The 21,586-nt window shown below is 42.7% G+C and overlaps 1 protein-coding gene across 1 annotated transcript in view; it reads left to right on the forward strand.

Annotated features, from left to right (window-relative positions):
- The window catches only part of TMEM214 (transmembrane protein 214), a 357,109-nt gene extending 339,990 nt beyond the window's left edge, over positions 1–17,119 (forward strand). The window contains exon 17 of the mRNA XM_086928122.1: positions 13,776–17,119. Within this exon, the coding sequence (XP_086784248.1) occupies positions 13,776–13,902 (127 nt within the window). The 3' untranslated portion in view covers positions 13,903–17,119. The remainder of the gene's footprint in view (positions 1–13,775) is intronic.
- Positions 17,120–21,586: the final 4,467 nt, after the last annotated feature.

Raw genomic sequence — 21,586 nt, forward strand, 5'->3', positions numbered from 1 at the left:
TGAACTTTGTTTGATAACAATGGAGTCCGAGCCAGGATATATATATATATATATATATATATATATATATATATATATATATATATATATATATATATATATACATACACACACACATACACTACTGGTGGTCGCCAGTAGGTAGTTATAGTTAGGATCTACTTTCCATAGGAAATCCGCAACATTCTATTGGGAATAACTTTGGCGCCGGTGGACGAATTTTCGCGAATTTCTCAAAGTTCGTGGCCCGCTCCGCTCCTTCCCTGAAAATGTGGGGGGGATTCGTCAAGCGGGGGCCGAGATAAAAGGGGGGTACCAAAACGTGTTTTCCCCATGTTAATTTCCATAGGGCGGTCGAACTCACTTTTAGCCCGAACGGCTGAATGGATTTCCACTAAACTTGGCAAAATTGTAGGGACTGGTAGCCCGATGTGCCTTTGCTATGTATCAAGATATGTGCTCCAGTGGATTTTGAGTAATTTAGGTTAAAAAAAATATATATATCTATAGGCGCGCTCCGGTAAGCGCCACGGTACGCGCACCGGGCGCGCTACGCGACTTGCGCACGGAAAGCTGATTGGCTCACGGGTGTCTGTAAACATTCGAAACAGTCCGGAGCGGCTGCCATCTTGTGTCTCGGTAGGATCGAGACACAAGAGGTGGCAAAAACAAAGGGGTAAATGACCACAAGGGGGCAGAGTAGACCTCCCCTGACCCCCTAGGTTTGATGTGGGGGCCATAAAAGGGCCCCGCGGGGCAAAAAAAAAATACAAAAAATTTCGATTTTCACGGGGGGAGCGCCCGGTGAGAGCACCGGTGAGAGCACCGGGGAGCGTACCATGGGGAAAAAGAATGACAGTTTTAAAAAAAAGTAGCTGTTTAAAAAAAAAATGTTCTTTTTGTTGTTTTTATTTTCTTTTATTTAAGTACCTACATGTAGGTACCAATGCAGAGTCTTAAATTTAATGTACACCGTCTCCACTGTAGATATCTTGCATGTTGTTATAGAAGTTATTGTGGTATATGGAATTCATACCATAGTGTGTCAGGAAAGCAGAAACAGATATTTTAAGCAATCCCTGAGAAGTCCTAGGGGATCATGGGTAATCTATCCTGTTCCCTTATGATGAAAAAGAGATGTAAAATACACATTGGAGATAATATAGTGGGAGAAAGGTAGTAACTATGAGTAAACTTACTATGTAACACAAAAAAGTTGCATAGTATACTATAAGTCTCACTTTATAATATAAACATTTTGGTACTACTTCATGAAATACATATTAAAATGAATAATGTCTCAAACAATTTTTAATTATTAAATATAAATTTATTCTTCTGATTCTTTTTCAAAATGTAATAATACTTCTAACATAATATCGTCCGGAATTTCCTCATAATCATTAGTACATGATTCTATTTGTTCCAAAGATTCTAGTAACTGTTGGTCAAAAGAGTCCTCCATGAAATTAAATTCATCTTTTTGTTCTTCAGGATTTTCCACCTTTACTTCAAAAGAAATAACAGTTGATTGTTTTTCTCCTTCCATTTTTTTGCTGTAAATTGCATAAAAAATAAATATATCAGTAGAGTTAGGGCACTGTTGGGTTTAAGTTCAGACAGTTACTTTTGAGTTTTTAACAGTGAAGTAATTTTTGGGCAGTTTTTGGTTTCAGGCAGGAAGTAGGATTATTAAAAAGTGCATGTGATGAAGCCTAAGTAAATTCATAATTATACCAGAGAAGCCTAACTCAATCCATAACTATAACCGAGAAGCCTATCTCAATCTATAACTATTACAGAGGGATAGTATATAACTATCAGAAAACGTTTTCCCAAATTAACTTAAAGTGCACAACATAGTTCCCGTTCCAAATTAACAACTTACCTTTCTGAAAGTAGTTGAAGTTTTCAGTGAAAATCCTTTTCAAATGTACCTCAGGTAGTACTAGTCAAAATGGCTGTGTTTCCCTCTCATTTTTCATATATATTCATGTACTTAACCAATCAAATGTCAGCACAAAAAAGTACAAAATGTAAGTAACATTTTAATTGGTTGAAAATTCAAACAGTTTCATATGTGTTTTTGTAATGTAGTTTACCTCAGGATATTTAGACAGGGCTACAGCCCAAATGGCTCAATGGAATTCCACCAAATTTGGGTAAATGGTAGGGACTGCTATATAGTAGGGCCTATTCTATATTTGGTGTAAGTGTCTCCAGTGGTTTTTATGTAAATTACTTTCCCACATTTTTTTAAGGAGCGCTTACCGGTGCGGTAGTTCTTGAGGTCGGTGATGTCTGCTGATGGTTTCTTCAGGTGGGCGCTGACTTCGGCATGCTTCCAGCTCTCCGGGAAGGTGGTGGTGTTGAAGGAGCAGTTGATGACGTCTCGGAGTTGGGGTGCGATGACGGAGGCGGCCTTGTTGAAGACGTGGTGGGGGCATGGGTCGGTAGGTGATCCGGCGTGGATGGTGTTCATTGTGTGGATGGTGTCTTCGGTGCTGACCGGGGTCCAGGCGCGGAGGCTGGTGGTGGGGGGCGTCAGTTCCGTGGTTGGGTGCGTGGGCTGTGTGCCGAAGCTGTTGTGTATGTCGGCGATCTTGCTGTGGAAGAACGAGGCGAGTGATTCGCAGAGTTCTTGCGAGGGGGTGATGTCGTTGGTTCCGGCGCTGGGGTTTGAGAGCTCTTTGACGATGCTGAAGAGTTCTTTGCTGTTGTGTGCGTTGTTGTCTAGTCGTTCCTTGAATGCTGTCTTCTTGGTGGCGTGGATCAGCTGGTGATGTTTGCGGGTGGCGTGCTTGAGGGCAGTCATGTTGTCTGTAGTCGGGTCTTTGAGCCAGGCTTTCTCGAGGGTGCGGCAGTTCTTCTTGGAGTTCATGAGATCGTCGTTGAACCAGGAAGCCTTCTTGCTGCCGTGTCTGCTGGGATGGTTTTTCAGGGGTGCGAGGTAGTCGGCGCAGTTGGTGATCCACTGTGTGAGGTTGTTGGCTGCCTGGTTGGGGTTCGTTGAGCTGGCGGAAGGATTCAGGTTCAGGGATGTGGAGAGCTGGTCGGAGGTGATCTTGTTCCAGCTCCTGCGGGGAACCTGTTGCGGGTGGTGGTGGGTCGTGGTCCTTCTGAAGCTGAAGTGGACGCAGCTGTGGTCTGTCCAGTGGAGTCCGGTGGAGTGGCTGAAGGAGACGTCCATGCTGGAGGAGAAGACTGGGTCAAGCGTGTGTCCGGCGTAGTGGGTGGGGGTGTTCACCAGTTGCTTGAGTCCGAGGTTGGCGAGGTTGTCCAGCAGGGTGGTGGTGTTGCTGTCCTTGTTGTTCTCTAGGTGGAAGTTGAGGTCCCCTAGGAGGATGTAGTCAGCGGATGAGAGGGCGTGCGGGCTGATGAAGTCTGCTATGTCTTCGCTGAATTGTGTGCGAGGTCCTGGGGGTCTGTAGATGAGGGTGCCTCTGATTGTGGTCTTGGGGTCGGTGTGTATCTGGAAGTGGAGATGTTCGGCGGCTGTGAAGGTGTCGTCGGAGTTGGTTGTGATGCGGATGGTGTTCTTGTGGACGATGGCGATGCCTCCTGTCTGGTTGACGCGGTCCCTCCGGGTGATCTTGTATCCGTCCGCGATGGCGATGGCGGGCGCTGAGGAGGCGTTCATCCATGTTTCCGTGAGGAAGGCGACGTCTGGCGATGTGGTGTCGAGCAGGTTCCAGAGTTCCACGACGTGTCTGTGGACGGAGCGGGTGTGGAGCAGGATGCACTTCAGGTGGTTGCTGCTGGTGCTCGGCTTGGCGGGTGCGGTGTAGGTCCGGATGCAGGAAAAGTTGCAGGATCGGCAGCAGAAGGGTCCGTGGGTGCGTCACGGGGTGGCTCGGTAGCATCCGGGGATCCGTCCGGGGTTGAGTGCGTTGTGTGGCGGCGTCGTACTTCCGGCGGGTAGGATGGCCTCTGCGGGGGCCAGGGGTTCGGGCGCAGTCCAGGCGCAGACGGGCTTGCCTTTGGCGCGCCTTCAGTGCACAATCGGCGCGCCCGCTGCGCGAGCGTGGGTGGCCGGAGCGGGGGGGTCCAATCGGCCGGTGGGGGGGGGGGGGGGCGCAGGGAGGCAGCGGCGGGAAATTCGCGTGCGGGCGGCTCAGCGTCGGCTGGGTCGCCTGCAGCGAATCTGGTAACTCGCGGTAGCAGGAGGAGCGTGGGGGCGACCAGGCCTAAGGCAAGGCTCAGTGGTCGCTCTTACCTAAAACACAAACAGAACCACAAAGGAATTGACGCCCTCACTGACTAAGCTAATGTAACCCAAACTAAACCACAGACATTTTTTGAGATTCTCAAAGATTCCTGCCCATTCCTATACACAGACGACTCGAAGATCTTGGCAGCCGCCTGTGCAGATGACCTCAAGGACATACCTCTCTGACCATTTCCAATCAAGAAAAACACATTCTGAGAAGGGAAAGATATGACGCAGGTCAAAAACTATAGGCCAATTACTTTAATTAACCTAGATGCAAAAATCTACGCCAAATACCATGCAAGAGACTGGAACCTCTTCTCCCTCGCCTGATTGGGCGGTCGCAAGTGGGCTTCATGAAAAATAGACTATCCAATGATAACACCCATCTCCTCTGCCACGTCATTGAAAAAGCTAAGACTGCCTTCACCGAAATGGTGGCGGTTACTCTAGATGCTGAATAAGCATTTGGCAGGGTCTCCTGGACTTTTCTGCGTGAATCCCTTCAGAAATTTCACTTGGGAGAATCCTTCACCAAAATGGTTATGTCTCTTTATTGGGGTCCGTCCACTAAAGTGAGATCCTGAGGACTACTTTCTCCATCGTTTTAACCTAGAAAGGGGTACAAGACAGGGTTGTGCTCTCTTACCTTCACTATTCGTCTTAACTCTAGAACACTTACTCCTCAAGATCAGAACTAACCCACATATCCTTGGTGTCTCCTATAATAACTTTTCAGTAAAAATTGCAGCTTACGCAGATGTTATCTCAATTATTTCAGAGAAAGACATTCATTCAATTACGGCCCTACCTCAAACCATAGAAAAATATGCCCAAGTCTCGAACTATAAACTTAACAAAGACAAATCGCTCGAGCTCATCCGCTGCCGGAGTTAGAAGAGGGCGCTTAGGGAGTGAGGCACGCAACGCGAGAGTTGCCAACGATCATTCCTCTAATCCTGCGGGGCAGCATCTGTGCGAAACGAAAGGAGGCATTAGAGGACGATCCTCGCGTTTTCCACATACGGGCCGTTCTAATCACCCATGCCACGAAGGGGAAGCGATTGGACTTTAAGAAATGTGTGAGCTAAAATCACTTGTGCCAAGAAGAAAGGCGATCGGAAGAAATGAAAAGATAGTGAGTTAGATGCTAAGGGGTATGGGTGAAGGTAGGAATGGGATGAAAAGGGGAGACAACCATATATTGGAAGTCGAGGTAGTGGAGATTTTGTGTTCCAGACAGAACATCCAAAGTTTCTTGGCAAGATTGGAGAGGTCTGCCGATCTCGTTCCTCCAAGGCGATTGATGTAAGCCACAGCAGAAATGTAATGTAATGTTGGCTTCTTATATAGCGCACTAATAACCCCAAAGGGTCTCAAGGCGCTTGCTTTGGGAACCCGTCCTGGTTTTTCCCTGTGAGATAGCCCCTACTGGTAGAGATTGAGCAAGCTATTGCCCAGAGTTGCTGAGTGTGAGCCCCTGATTTGAGTAGGCACCGAAGCGAGAATTATCAAGTCCGTGGACATTTTGAGCTCATGACCCTGCTGTGTCGGGAATTGAACCCTGGTCCCGGTCTGACCTCTGCTTCAGGGTCTGCCTCCTCTAACCAGTGAGCCACACTTCTCCACAAATGTTGTCCATTTTCAGAACAACTGACCTCCCTTGAAGGGAATGTTTCAAGCTCATAAGAGCGTATAAACCAGCTGTCAATTCCAGAAAATGTATGTGCTGAGAACATTCCATCAGGGTCCACACCCGTTGGTGTTCTGGTCTTGCAAACGTGCACCCCAGCCATGAAGGCTGGCATCTGATTCTAGGATAAAGTCCGGGGATGAACAAAAGATAGCTTTGCCGTTCCAGGCATCTAAGTTCTCCAGCCACCAAAAGAGCTCCGCTCTGGCATATGGGTCCAGAGAGACAAGATCTCCGTACCAGAGACCTGAATTGAGTGCTTTCCTCTTCATTCTCTGAAGTGCGCAGTAAGGACCGGGAAAGATGGCCTGGATAGAAGAAGAAAGAAGGCCAAGAAGTCTGGCTAGTTCGCGGAGGGTTAAAGATTCTTGTTTTAAGACGTACCTGATCTCCTTTCGGATCTTGGAAATCTTCTTGGCAGGAAGAAGACATTTCAAGGTGTCTAGTGTGAACCCAAGGAACTCTATGGTCTTGCACGGAGAGAGAATGGACTTTTCTCTGTTTATGATGAAACCTAGACTCTCTATAAGATTCATGGAAGTATTGAGATCTCTCAGGAGGTCTGAATGGGATTGGGACATGATATGAATATCGTCCAGGTAGATGATGAGACGGATACCCCTTTCTCTCAGAATTGTAACGATACTCTTCATAATCTTGGTGAAGCACCAAGGGGCAGACGAGAGGGTAGTGCTTGAAATTGAAATAGACGTTCCTTCCAAGCAAATTGAAGGAAAGCTTGGTGGTCTTTGTACATAGGGATGGTGAAGTAGGCATCCTTCAAGTCCAACTTGACTAGCCAATCACCTTTGAGAAGGAGATCCCTCAGGAGAAAAGTCAAATTCAATGTATAAAATGTGCCGCGAGGGACACCGTCCAAATTTGTGCCGCCATGGGCACCGTTCAAAGCAGTGTCGCGAGGGACATCAAGTTCAAGTGAGGCGCGGTGGCCTCCCATCCAAAGTGAGGTGCTAAGACCTCCCGTTGTGTAAGATGCGCTAGGGCCTGTAGTGCTTTCACACTGTTTAGTCTTTTTAGACCTCTTACCGTGTTTAGGGGGAAGATCTTGTGACTCACACAGTCTCTTAGAGGACATAACTTCCTTCAAGGAAGACATCATACAGGATTTAATCTCCTGTTGAAGGAACTTATTAACACCATCAATGCTGATGGTATTCCCCTCCTGTGCTGAACATTATTGATTCCCATTGTTCATGACGAGCTCAGCTCGGCATGAGTGTACGAGAGGTGTACCTCATGACGAGCTGAGCTCGTCATGAGCGTCGAAGGTGTTAAGTGAATTGTTAACAGGCGCATGTGAGCTTGCAGTAGCATCATCAGATTCCATGTTGGACATGGGGAATCTAAAAAGCTCCCTGAGTAGAGGGTTTTATGTGATTTAAAGAATAGTGAATTAATATTAATAATAAATTTCAAATATTAGAAACTCCTCTTTTTCTTTTTAAATATTTTTTTTAATTTCTGACCTTATAAACTTCTTTTTTTTTTCTATATGTAAAGGGGGAATGGCAAGCGAGATGACAGAGCTATAAAGAGGAGCCTCGAAGAAAGAAGGCAAAGTATCTCCGGCAGCGGCTGAAGCAAAGCAACTGTCAAATTGCGAAAATTGTTCGAGCTCAAGCTCAGCTGCCGCCGGAGAAACAGAGGAAAGACGCTAGGGGAACAAGGCATGCAACGCGGGTGTTGCTAATGGCCGTTCCTTTAAGCAAAGGCGTTCTCTCCCAAAATGCGAGGCAATCGAAAGGGGAGCGGACATGTCAATGGAAGTCTCGGGTCAAAAATGAAGAAAGCTATCGTTTTAAAAGTGTGTGCGCGCTCGCGCGTGACGGAGGTAAAACAAGCGCTCATATTTTAGAAAAGTGGGGAGACAACCATAAATTGGAAGTCGGGAAGGAGAGGGGGTGGGATGGGGAAGCCAGCACCACCCACGGAAAAGAGGGCAAGGGAATAAATAATAAAGGTAAGGGCTAGCCATATGTAAGGGCTAAAACACAAGAAAAGGCTAAGCCATTTACAACAGCATAAATATACAAAATTAAAGCTTAAAACCCATAACAAAAGAGAAAATATGGAGAAGTAAGAAGTAGTGTCTTATCTGCTAGCGAGCCGCTTTTAAAAGAGGCAGATCATCTCCTGGATACTTCCTTTGTTCACTGTTTTGTAAATTCTAGAGCTTTATCCTTTGTGATGTAGTACGGCTGCTGTGAGTTGCTATTAAAGTATAATGCATAATGTCAGCCTCCGGTCTTGTAATGAAATCTGGAATTTTTGTGCTAAATAATCTCTGCTCCAGCGCCCTTTTTGTTAACACAGGTCTAGCCTGGCAACAGAAGTTTGTTAAATACTTTCGAATGGAGTTTAACTCAGATATTTTAGAATCCCTGCACCATAATGAAACCCAAACACTACGTAAAGTAGAAGCCTAAATTTCTCACGTGGTGGGGCCGTAATGAGACCATCAAAATGATGATGACCCTCATAATCCACTATCTTACAAACATGCTACCACTAACGCTATTGGATGAGTTGTTACAGAAGACCGATAGATTACTAAACAAATTCATTTGGCAAAATAAAAGGCCCAGAATCTCGCTAAAAAAACTGCACCTTCCTGTTCATCTAGGAGGAGTTTAAAATTATCAAACCACCTTCCTTGCCAGACAGGGCGCCCTTTAGTTCACTCAATCCCCGGACTATATACTCCCACATGGCTATTAATAGAAAAAGAACTTCTTGGCTAATTGCATCAGATATCCCTCCTAACTAGTAACTCCGGACCCCCACCCTTGGGTAAATACATTTTTAATAATATCAAAAAGGCTCTTTTGAAAATCGACTAGACTACTGGAAACCCAGATTTCTAATTCAAATATGACTTTCTTATGGAAAAACCAAAAAATTAACATTCACGGCTCTCCAGTTTGCTGGCCCCACTTGGCCACTAGGGACATTCACTTCCTGGAAGAGTTGGACTCCAAAATCTCTGCTATCCTTTCGGGAACTACAAAGCCATTCTAACTTACAGAACCTAGATCTCTAAGATTTTCCGAAGCTTAAAGTTGGTCTATCTAAACTAAAAATCCCATCTAATGGTTCCTCCCTTACCAAGACCATCCTAATCTTTAATAAATCCGGTCACCAAGCCTCCAAGTTCTACCAGCTTCTAAAACCGATGTCCTCAATCCTGTCCTCAAGAATTCAAGCTATATGGGACTACCAAGAACCCGCTACGACAGAAGCTTTGCACAAAGTATGGAAATCAGTGGTCTCATCCAAAATCTCTCCCTCCCTTTCCAAAACGAAATTCTGGCTCTTACACAAGAGTTTCTGAACCCGGGCCCGTCTTCACAAGCTGTCCCGTAGAGACACACCAGCGTGCTGGAATTGTAATGACCCTTCTGGAGAGCTCCCTCACCTCCTTGTTGACTGCCCTGCAGTTCCTACATTCTGGAACTCCATCTGCGGGGTCCACCTATAACGAAACTTCTCATTTCTAATTAATGGCTTCCTGGATCCAAGCATCAGATCTCGTAATGATAGTCTTCTAATTGACACCCTCCTTACCGTTGCCTGTAAGTGAGTTCTGACTAATTGGAAAAATACAGCGACCACTTCTTTCCGCTCCTGGGTAAACCGGGTCTCCTGTCTAGGAGGCGCAGACAAGGCTGCCTTACAAAACTCTCCATGGTTAATGGAAACACATCTATCTGGAATTGCCTTTACAACTATTCCGCTACCACCATCCACTCAGGCTCTCCCTCTGACCCATGCCCCCACCACATCTACAACAAAGCAGACGCCATCATTGCACCCCACCTCCGGAACGTCATAAACAACTCCTTCGCATCAGCCACCTTCCCAGAGAGCTGGAAGCACGTTGAGATGAACGGCCTTCTGAAAAAACCCACAGCTGACCCTAAAGACTTCAAGAACTTCCGCCCCATCTCTCTTCTTCCCTTCCCGGCCAAAGTCATTGAGAAGACCGTCAATAAACAGCTGACTGCATTCCTCGAGGCAAACAACTCGCTCGACCCATCCCAATCTGGATTTAAAGCCAACCACAGCACCGAGACATCCCTCATTGCAGCCACCGAAGACATCAGGATCCTGATGGACAACGGGGAGACAACCGCACTCATCCTCCTTGACCTCTCAGCCGCCTTTGATACCGTCTGCCACCGCACCCTAATAAACCGCCTCTACAACACTGGGATCCAAGGAAAAGCGCTGGACTGGATCACCTTGTTCCTCTCCAACAGAACCCAGAGAGTCGCCTCCCTCCGTTCAGCTCCACGGCCACCAAGATCATCTGCGGCGTACCCCAAGGCTCCTCGCTCAGCCCAACCCTCTTCAACGTCTACATGAGCCCCCTCGCCGCCATTGCACGCAAACACAACCTCAACATCATTTCCTACACCGACGACACCCAGCTGATACTCTCCCTCACCAAAGACCCAACCACCGCCAAAACCAACCTCCAGGAAGGAATGAAAGAAGTAGCGGAATGGATGAAGCTCAGTCGGCTGAAACTGAACTCAGACAAAACTGAGGTCCTCATCCTCGGACAATCCCCATCCGCCTGGGACGACTCCTGGTGGCCCACAGCGCTGGGCACCGCACCGTCACCCATGGACCACGCACGCATCCTGGGATTCATCCTGGACTCCTCGCTCATGATGACCAAACTAGACCACGCCATCTCATCCTCCTGCTTCAACACCCTGCGCATGCTCCGAAAGATCTTCCGATGGATCCCCACAGAAACCAGAAAGACGGGCACGCAGGTCCTTATCACCAGCCGACTGGACTACGGGAACGCCCTCTACGCAGGAACCACAGCCAAACTTCAGAAACGACTTCAGCGCATACAGAACGCCTCTGCACGACTCGTCCTCTACATCCCTCGCCACATATCGGCCCACCTGAGAAACCTGCACTGGCTCCCCGTCAGCAAGAGGATCACGTTCAGGCTCCTCACCCACACACACAAAGCGCTCCACGACATGGGCCCCGAATACCTCAGCAACCGCCTCTCGTTCTACTCTCCTACCCGCCAGCTCCGCTCCGCCAGCCTCGCCCTCACAACCGTCCCACGGATCCGCCGAGCCACCACCGAAGGAAGATCGTTCTCCTACCTGGCCGCCAAGACATGGAACTCCCTCCCCGCACACCTACGACTAACCCAGGACCCTCTCACCTTCAGGAAACACCTCAAGACCTGGCTATTTGAGCAGTAGCGCACCCCCCCGCCCCCCTCTCCCTTCAGCGCCTTGAGACCCTCGCGGGTGAGTAGTGCGCCCTATAAATGGACTGATTGATTAATAGGGGACCCGTCCACCAATGCCCTTGATATGTACCCTGACAAGGGTGTATCTACCCTGAACACACAAACACCGGATGCAGAAACACTGTGCATCACTGTCTCCTATAGCCTGGTGCTTGATCCCTGACCTCCAGAGAATACACACTGCTATCTGCATACCCTACATGCTCACCATAATCTTCTCTTCCATATAGGTTACTTAAATCTTTACCTAAAGCACTTCTTTTTCTTTTCTTCTTGTCTCTATTTTCCTTTAAACCGTCAGAATTACCATACGTGAGCCTCCTCTTATCTGCTATGTGATACCAGGGTTTTGTTCTTTGTATTAGATCAACCTATCACAAGTATCCTACCAGGACTTTCCACACCAGACCATGGCTCCCTGAAAGAATCAATGGTCCCTATATGTGGACAGGATAGCAAAAAATAATCATACACCTAATAAGTAGTATGTTTCTTTGTCCAGCCGGACAAGAATTTTATATTTAAATGATCAAGTTCATAGAGAGAGTTTTAAGACGAAGATAACAAGTGCGTACAGCCGTGACCCACAAAATTTAAGACAAAACAACAAAGAAATGGCCAAAAAGGCAAAGCGAAAATCTGTCTGTATACTATTGTTCAGTGCTACAGACTCAATCTCTTAAACATAACCATACCATTGCGTCAAACAATATAGCATTCATCATATTGCATATGGGGTTTTTTGTCGACGACGTTTCGATGCCTTTTTACATTATTATGACATCGTTCTGGGTTATTGAGGAGAAACCGCGGGGCTAATGGCATTCTTTCAAAACAATTCCGGGGCTTCCATCAAGGTTGTATGGAAACGCCAGGAGTGGAGCGCGATGGCTCAATTTGTATTGGCAGGAGCACTGTGGCTAATACGGGAGTCCGATGGAAGTTCCCCGCGGTTTCTCCTCAACCCAGAACGAGACAACCAGCGAGTAAACCGACATTAATGCGATAATAGGCATTGTGTTAATAATTATTGAACAAAACAATAATGCTGATAATTCTTGTCCTGATGATGATGTCATAATTTAAAAAGGCATCGAAACGTCGTCGACAAAAAACCCCATAAGCAATATGATGAATGCTATATTGTTTGACGCAATGGTATGGTTATGTTTAAGAGATTGAGTCTGAGCACTGAACAATAGTATACAGACAGGTTTTCGCTTTGCCTTTTTGGCCATTTCTTTGTTGTTTTGTCTTAAATGTTGTGGGTCACGGCTGTGCCCACTTGTTATCTTGGTCTTAAAACTCTCTCTATGAACTTGATCATTTAAAATAAAATTCTTGTCCAGCTGGACAAAGAAACATACTACTTATTAGGTGTATGATTATTATTTTTTGCTATCCTGTCCACATATAGGGACCATTGTCTTTTGTAAATTGATACTGCCCAAGGTCCCTATGATATACCTTTTGGGTTCCCTTGTTCTTGTGAAAATATCCCTGAAAGAATCATGCATTTCATGATTTTGAAAATGCTCAATAAAGTATTTCTGAACTAAAAAAAAAAGAAACTTTGTGAAAGAGGTTTTGGGTCACTTATTCAATTCAATGATAGTGACATATTCCTCCCTTTCATTTTAGCTGTTTAAAAAAAACATAAGATAATCATTTTTGCCAGTCAAAAGGGTACCAAAATTATTCTCTATTTTTAAGTATGGTGTTAGCTAAGACCTTTTGATTTGACTAAAACTATATATGATATATGAGGGATTTCAGTAAGCCTACCTCCATTGGTCTGTTGTGGTGATTCACACTTTTCTTCCGCTCACTACAGCATACATCATCAGGGAACAGATCAGGCCACATCCACCATTGGCTACCTCAACTGTGAATGACTGGATTCTGCTGTTTCCTAAGCATCCAGATACAAAGTAGTTCCCTTCAGTGTCATTGACTACTATAGCAATTAGTCATTTTTTAGACCAAAAAATAGTATTGCTTTAATCAATTTTTTCTTTTGTTATAATGCCACAGGCTCAGCAGCTCCCCCAACATTAAAGATTTATTTAAAAAAAACATGTCCTGCAAAACAACCATTGACAAAGCCAAAATACTGGAGCCAGAACCAGACCGGTTGGCTTTGCCACTGTTTGTTTTGCAAATTGTTTTTTTTCTTTAGAGAAAGTGATACATGTTTTATATATTTTTTTAAATGTTTCCAGCTTCCTACATATATGTGGGTCTATACAGTAATTATGACTTCTAGAGCAGAAATAGGATTAAAAGTAAGTAACTTCTCCTTTTGGTTAAGCTGTAAATGTTTGTCTGGAACAAAGTGCTGTGACATCTTGCCGGTTACATGTTGATGAGTATTTACAAGCATCACACTGTTGTGAATGCCCATGCATAAAGAAGAGCCAGTATTACAGGCAAGTATGTATTTGTTTTTAAATATGGTCATTCTCTTAAAAATGCAACTAACTAATTTCAGTTCTACCATTCACCACTTTTCAGTGATTGCAAGTTGTTCATCTGATTTTTTTTGTTGATTTATTTATATTTAGCGGAGAAGTGTCTTGGGACTGCATAAGAAGTCATTTCGTCAGTATTACTTATTGTTCCTGGACATATCTTCAAAACACAACACTAGCAGTCAAGGACTGGGCCTTCAACATCATTTCCAGGCACTAGATCTTTTCTTTGTGAATGGTCTGAGACCGTTAAGGCAACTGTCCTGCTCTAGTGGCAAAGAAACTCTCATCAAATATTTGCAAGGAAGCCTACGTTGACCAGACAAGGACAAAGGAGGTGGAGATGCAGCTTTTCGAACTCTGGGATGAAAGCCATAGGCATATGTGTAAAAGAATGGTTATCCTGTATGAACCCTGGTTTGCCTTTATGAACCCTTTCACATATTGTGATTTTCTTCTTGCAGATAGTCCCTCTTTTTTAAAATCAATAAATATGTAATTCAGTTCCAGGCTGGGATTTGTTTTCCATCCATATACTCAGTGGGCCCCCAGAAGGCTTAGTGCATAATCAGTCTTCATATACCCCTGATGGAAGTTGAGGCATCTTGGGAGCCAAGATTCTCAGAAGATCTCAGAAGTTGAAGTATTGTAACCTATTCAAGTTCTTTCTAAAACGTTAACATCATAGTGCAATGAATGTGTCATATGCTCACTATTCGCAGTAAATGTGTCTGATGCTCACCGTTTACTATTGAGGTAGAAGGATCCTTGGACTAAGTACTTTGCTTCAGGGCCTTTTTGCTTCAAAGTGACGAAAATGTACACAAGTAGACAGTCATGGTGGCAGCCCATAAAGAAACCAATCACAGGGCCTGTGGTTTTTTATTTGAATGCCAGTCCACAGTGGTAAACAGAACAACTTTTCCATCATAGGAGTTTCAGAGATCTGTAGGTATTTATTTTCTTGCACCTCTGGTAAATACTGGCATGTCATATTTTCTTTCATATCCCTGATAGTGCTTTCAGTTGGGTATACAGTTCCTCGTCAGTCGTGTCTCATGGTATGCCCATGTCAGCTATCTTAGTACCTGTTACCTTAGTTTTAGGGGCCAGGTATCTGGTTTCCTATTTTTGATGTTCAGAGTGTCTTGTTTGGTCACAGATTTGGGATGCTTGCTAAATGTTTTTCTGTCATTCAATTTTCCAGATCTTATTTATATTGGTCGTCTGTGACGCTTAAAAGGTGTGAATGTCAGTTGTGTCTACATCCTTTGCCAGATTCATTATTAGGCCTGGCTCCTGAAACACTGAAATATGAAATCTCTGTTTATTGTTGTGGTTTAATTTAGAATTGTGGTTAGCTTTTCACTATAGCGCCTTTATTTTTTTATTGATATGATGTTAAATTTGTAATTGCAGATCTCAGATACTGCCCAGTTTCGTAATTAATTCTGCAGTGCCCTATTGCCTATTCCCATTTAAGTACAGTTTGTTTTTCTATTATCAGGCATTATGTATTGCTTTGACTCTTAAGAAGACACTTATGGAGGTCATTGGTCTAGTCCTTTTTGGAAGCTAAGTTTTAAAATGTTTACATGCGTGAGTCCGTCATTGTCCCTTTCTCCCAGCCCCCCCCCCCCCCCCCCCACCAAACTCCCCCCACCCCTAAGCCTAAATTAGGATTGTGGAGTGCGCTCTAAGCCTCCTTTTTAATTCTGTTGTCCATGTCCCTTCAAAACATCCACTTTTACTTGCTTTACTAAATTGCAGCCATGTCAATATTTTTGGTATCTCCATATACATGTGATAAGGACTTCTTTGGTAATCTTCCAAAAGAGTAACAATATGCCTATAAGAAAATTCTGCTTGGCGGATGTTATTTACATGGTCGTAAAAAAATGAGGTTGACATTCTTCCTGCAGATTCTTAAACTAATTTAGTGATGCTGTCTTAGTGTTTTTCCACCAAGGAACTGAAGCTAAATGCATTCTTTGTCTCAGCACTTAGACAGCATCACACAGTAACTCTGTGTTTACAGCTTTCAGGAGGGTTTCATCCTTTCTAGCTTAGGTGCATCACTCAAAAGAAACTGCAGGAAAGCTAGTGCACCCCTTTGAAGTAACTTCCTCATTCCTGATGCTGGTGAAATATCTGCTACTTGGCGCTTGTTTAATGACTATATAAATGTACAAATAGAAATAGTAGATATCAAATTGTTCAAATGTGTACTGTGACTCTCCTGAGACATTCCCGAGCTGCCTTTGTTCTTTGTGATCGGAATTCAAAAGAATGCTTGTATGCATTGGAATGAGATGTTGAATGGTGTTCATATTCCCTACTTTGTTACCAATTGACCTGCTGTCTGATTGTTTTCACTAGTTGCTTTAACATTTTTGTCTAATTTTTCTCTCCAGCTACCTTGCAATGCAGTTTTGTCGTTATAAAAAATGTGATCCACTCAGTAATGAAACCAAAACCCACATCCTTGTGTAGTATAGTATAGTCTAGTATAGTATCATAGTACTTTCCTTGCTGAAACCTAACTGCATGTGCTCTTCATGAGAAGGGTCATAGTTTGCTAAATGTCCAATTACCTGGATTTCAATAGTGTTAAAGAACTGATTTTCGCTTAAGCCGATCAGATTAAATATTTTAATAATAAAATTGATAAAAAAATATATTCGGTCTTTAACCCCTTGCATGCTGATGACGACCCCCAGCCGTCATGCACTAAGGCGCTCGTGTGCTGATGACGGCTGGGGGCCGTCATAAACCCGCCCACTTGCGATTTTGCCGCACAGGCGCAGAATCGCGGCCGCATGCAAGGGGTTAAGAGGGAGACAGTTCTCTTTTTGTTGGTTCGGACTTAACCTGTTTAAATAATGTGCCCAATGTGACCGATTGTCTGTGTTATAAATGGCCAAAAATCTTTTACATCTTCAAAATGTTATAGAGGTTCTCTGCACTTGCCAGACTCCTCATGAATTTGCAAAAATGTTTGTTTTTGAATGCATATGTAGTTCCTATATCGATTTGTGACATGCCCTGGTTTCTCTTCTGATGATCATTATTTTCACTGCTGCTGACTTCTGCTGTAGTATGCTCAATCAGGTTGGACCACATTATTAACTTCTGAAATGGCAGCAAAAGTTCATTTATAAACTGCTTTTGACACTGGATTGGAGTTAAGAAGAGGCAATTTATAAGCTGGTGATCTGTAGTGGAGAGGATTTACAGGGATGCTCTCTGCTTTTCAGTATTTGCATCCACAATGTTTTTAAAGTGAGCTTGCCTCTTGAGGGCAATTTGACCAGACTGTTTTTGTCTGTAAACATTATGTATGTCTAATCTACAGCTTCCAATTGAAGCTTTGTGATCAGATGAAACTTTTTTATTTTCATTTAAATAATTGTGTAAATAAATTTAAATTCACTGACCAAGAATGTGTGCTTTTTTATTGTATTTGTAAAACATCAGTCTGTGTATGTTTTTCTTAATTTATTTGATGTTTAGAACACCCTACTAAATGTTTGACTTGCATCACATTGAGTCCCAATACTTCCAAAAGGTTCTCCCTGACTTGGCCATCATTTGAGCTCATTAGATTTTTGTTCTGCCAAGATGCCAACTTGTTCTTCACCTGGTGCGACACTGAAATGAGAAATATCTTGCCTGTGTTAACATTTTCATGCTTTTCATAAACTAAAGTAAAAATAGCTTAGAGTTGACTGTTTTCTGACCCTTTATACATATGCTTGCAATATCTATGAAATACTGGTAGCTAGGATATTGATTAACAATGTACTTCAGTTTGATTAAAGATGGCAAAGCCAAATGCTATTAAATGACAAGAAGCACATTGCATGGATCTATAGAATGGTAACGAGAGAGAATTTCCTTATGCTAAAACCCTTCACTGTAGGCTATTGGGTTTAGAATGGGTTCCTTAAAACATATAATCACTAAAGATATTGCATTTCTAGAACAAGTCCACTGCAGTTAGATGAAAGGAAATAAATCAAGTGATGTCTGTGTAGGTCCGCAAAATCATCTGATTCACAACACAGTGGTAAACATTGTATACTCCCCATCTTCCATGTCTTTTGGAACCCCATAACTTCTTTACATTTTGTAGGAAAAAAAGGGAAAAGAAAAGGGCACTCACCTTCGCTTGCTAGAAAAGATAGTACTAGTTTTGTAGACTAAAAGCATAGAAGATCCATTCATGTGATCCTATTGAATGGCAGTGTCTCCCTAAGTTTCATTCTATTCTAAAAGCTACCATGGCAGAACAACTAACCGCGTTAAGTTGAGCCATTTCCACTCCCCCCTCCAAAATCTTCACCTGCCTCCCTAAAGCACCACACTACCTATCCTTGGGATCCACTCAACAGCCAGCTGGAAAGCTGGCAATAGAGGGAATGTTGACCAAACAAACTTGGTGTTCGTGAGCTGCTCAATAGACTTCAAGTTCCTCCGGTACTGCAGAAACCAAGTACAGACCCATTAATAGATATTGGGAGCCACAAAAGGTGCATCATAAAGTTGGTGCAGTGCCAAAAAGATTTAAAGAAACACCTAACCGAACTGTGGTCATTGTTTAATTTGAGATATCTAACAAAATATAACTGAAGCTGGTGATTATTCTTTGGTCTATGAAGAGCCTTATAATACTACTGACTGGAGGTGCCTAACCGCAATAATTAGGGCATGCCTGTCACCTGTGCCATTTACTTCATAAGTGGCTATCCTGAAAATAGGACCCTCCTGGACCTATGTTGGATACTACGGAATTAGAGACACCAGACTTTTATTAGCCTGTTCTTGCACTGACATCTGCCTTCAAACTCTTACTGAATATGTTCAGTCAAGTGTTTTAAGTAGAAGAAAAATTACCATTGCATTATTATTTTTCTATTTATATACAAAAACTGACAAGAGGGAAACTTATGCGCAAAAGGAAGTGTTCTTTTATATTATGAAAGTTATTTAGTTCATCTAGTAAATGCTCAAAGAAAAAGATACAACCCTTGTCAACAGTTGTAATCTAACAGGCATACAAAGTATGCCAGTTATATCTAATTCACAACAATTCTCAACCTGAGCAATTCTAGGTAAAAAGTCAAAATGTCCAGTCAAAGAAATTACTAATTCTCCAATTAAATGATTTTCGCAAACATTTTCTTCTTTATTTGGCTTGGGTGCTAGACTTAAAACCATTACAGATCATACGATAGTCCGTTTTCGATGAGGCTAGTATAAATAGCCCATTCCAACATGGCGCGGGTGCTAGACGCCGATCTGCCATGGAATTCTGATACTGCACGAGACAAATCTAACCGGGTAAGATAACATAGCTTTTAGTATAGATGCAGCTGTAAAGTTAATTAATGATTAGAAATTAGCCGTCTTTACAATGTAAATCGTTTTTATTGACAGGCATATGAGGAGAAGAAAGTTTTGATCTCAAATAAGATTGCCCGTTTTTTGGAGACTTTTTAATAAAGTGAAGGTAATTTTAACACTACTCTAATAACCTTTACTGCTTTTTAGAAATTATAAGTTAATGGTAGTTCCTTGCTATTCATGGTTTCCTATCTATGGTTTCCCAAAATAGGTCCAGACATTGTTGGTCTAGAAATCCTAAATTACGATATAACCGAGCTATAGCCACTAATCTGGTAACCTCGGTTATATTAATTTCTCCATGAATATATAGACACAATTAGAGATTATGAATGTTATGGCCAAGCTAATATAATAGACATTAAAGACTATCATTTAAAAGATATTAATCTCAAGTTCGAGTAATAATGAGTCGCTACCTAATCGAGAGATCAGATATTCCAGCCTTGGTATACATTCATGTCGTAAAGACTATATTATTAGTGACCAGCTCGAACGCTGGGATAAATTAGGAATTGCTGTGAGAATCAGTTATGACAATAGGTAGATTAATAGCGGTTATAATTTTAAAAATTGGTTATATTTTTGAATGGATAAAATTATAATTCATTTAAAATACTAAAATATATGTATCCCTTTAATAGGTTGTTTTCGCTTTTTAAAAAAGGACAAATCCACTAGATAACAGTTTATAGAGACCTCTATCAATTGGTAAGTTTTGCACTATATTAACCGGTAGTAACACACCCTAATATAGGAGGTGTTTTATATTAACTTGTTTTAGGTTATTCACAGTATATTAGATACAAAATTTCTTTCTTTTTACTGCAAGGTGTATTCTGTGGTGAAGGATCATATTTGTTCCTTTCTTCGGTTCTATTCAGTAAAAGCATCCTTTTAGGTCATTCATAGTATATTAGATACAAAATTTCTCTTTTTATTGCACGGTGTATTCTTTGGTGAAGGATCATACTTGTTCGTTTCTTCGGTTCTATTCAGTAAAAGCACTTTATCCTGGGTTTGCATCTCATAATCAATTAGAGATGTAGAGAATATCGAGTTTATGAAATGTTTTTCCCTGTGTTAACATGTGAGATTTTTCTGTACATCTGATGCTAAGTTGATGGGCATCTAGTTTTAAATGAACTTACCATGGTTTATTGTTCTAACATCTAATCAAGTGTATATGTCACTTCAGTGCTTAATTTGTAAAATATGAAGTGCAGGTGCTCAAATGTTTGTCGGAGGCCACACCTACTTTTCTCTGGCTCCACCCACTTCATCCACTGGCTCTACCCACTTACTATATTAGCTCCACCCACATTTTCAACTGGCACCTTGGTGTCCTAAAAAATAAAAACATTGCTCAAAGTTGTTGAACAATCACCGACGTGTAACACCCTGTTTGGGAGCATTATGTAGCGGAGTACCCAGTTTCTTACATTAATTTAGTTTAATAGCGCCACTTTAAGGTGTCAGAGCACTTTCCATCATTCACACATTGCATAAATACAATCCTACGTGTGTAACTCAGTATAGAGGGAATGTTACATCAGACAGGACTACAAGGAATAGGAGTCACATGTCATCCATGATTGTCATTGTAGGCAATATAGTTCAGGAGTTCAAAGTCTGAAAAAGCGCAAATGCAGAATTCAAAACATAGCAGCATTGTTAGGGGTTCTCTTCAATAAGAATTGATGTCTACCCACATTAGACCCTTTTTGCAAGATTAGGATAATGAAAGATTAGCCCAAAAAACATATAGCTGTGATATATAACTTGCTGTTTGCATGCAGCTCTTTGATGACAGACTAGTTAATAGCTTGCTGTTCTATGATAGCATTTTAACTTACAAACTGCAAGTAACAAAAGGATCTCTCCAACAGAAACAGTAACACACTGATCTATTTTACATTATATGCACTTTTTGATCTGCATAGTAAACGTTATTTGCAGCAGGTATATAACCCTCCCTGGCCTGTACTACTTTTGAAGCAGTCACAGCTTCCCCTGGACAAAGCTCCTGGCTGGCTCTCTCCAGGTAGAAGATTAATCACCAGAGTTATCTTGACATTTTACTTTTTGCCTGAATATTACTGGAGACCAGGAACTCGGCACCAGCTACTTTTAAAACAAGAATATACTGGCAGGCAAACTGACCCCCCTACCCAAACCCACCCCATAGTGCTACATGAAAGACTGAAACAGGTCTTTGCTGAGGGTTCTGTGTTACACCTCACCCAATCGTACCTTTGTCTCCTTTCGAGCAGTTGTTAAATTGTTAGCCACATTTGAAAAGGATCCCAGATTTAGGGAAATAGGCACAATTCACGTATATTTAAAATAGCAGTTCTAGAGGCTGAAAATAGAACTCACAAAAAGCAGCTCTGTCGAAATTGTCAGAAGGGTTATTACGTTATCACAGAGACAAAACATCAGGGAAGTAGGAAAGGGAAGTAACAGAGGGAGCTATCCCAAGAGAGAAGGACGCCACC

This window comes from Lissotriton vulgaris, chromosome 6, assembly GCF_964263255.1.
Source record: "Lissotriton vulgaris chromosome 6, aLisVul1.2, whole genome shotgun sequence".
NCBI classification, from domain to species: domain Eukaryota; kingdom Metazoa; phylum Chordata; class Amphibia; order Caudata; family Salamandridae; genus Lissotriton; species Lissotriton vulgaris.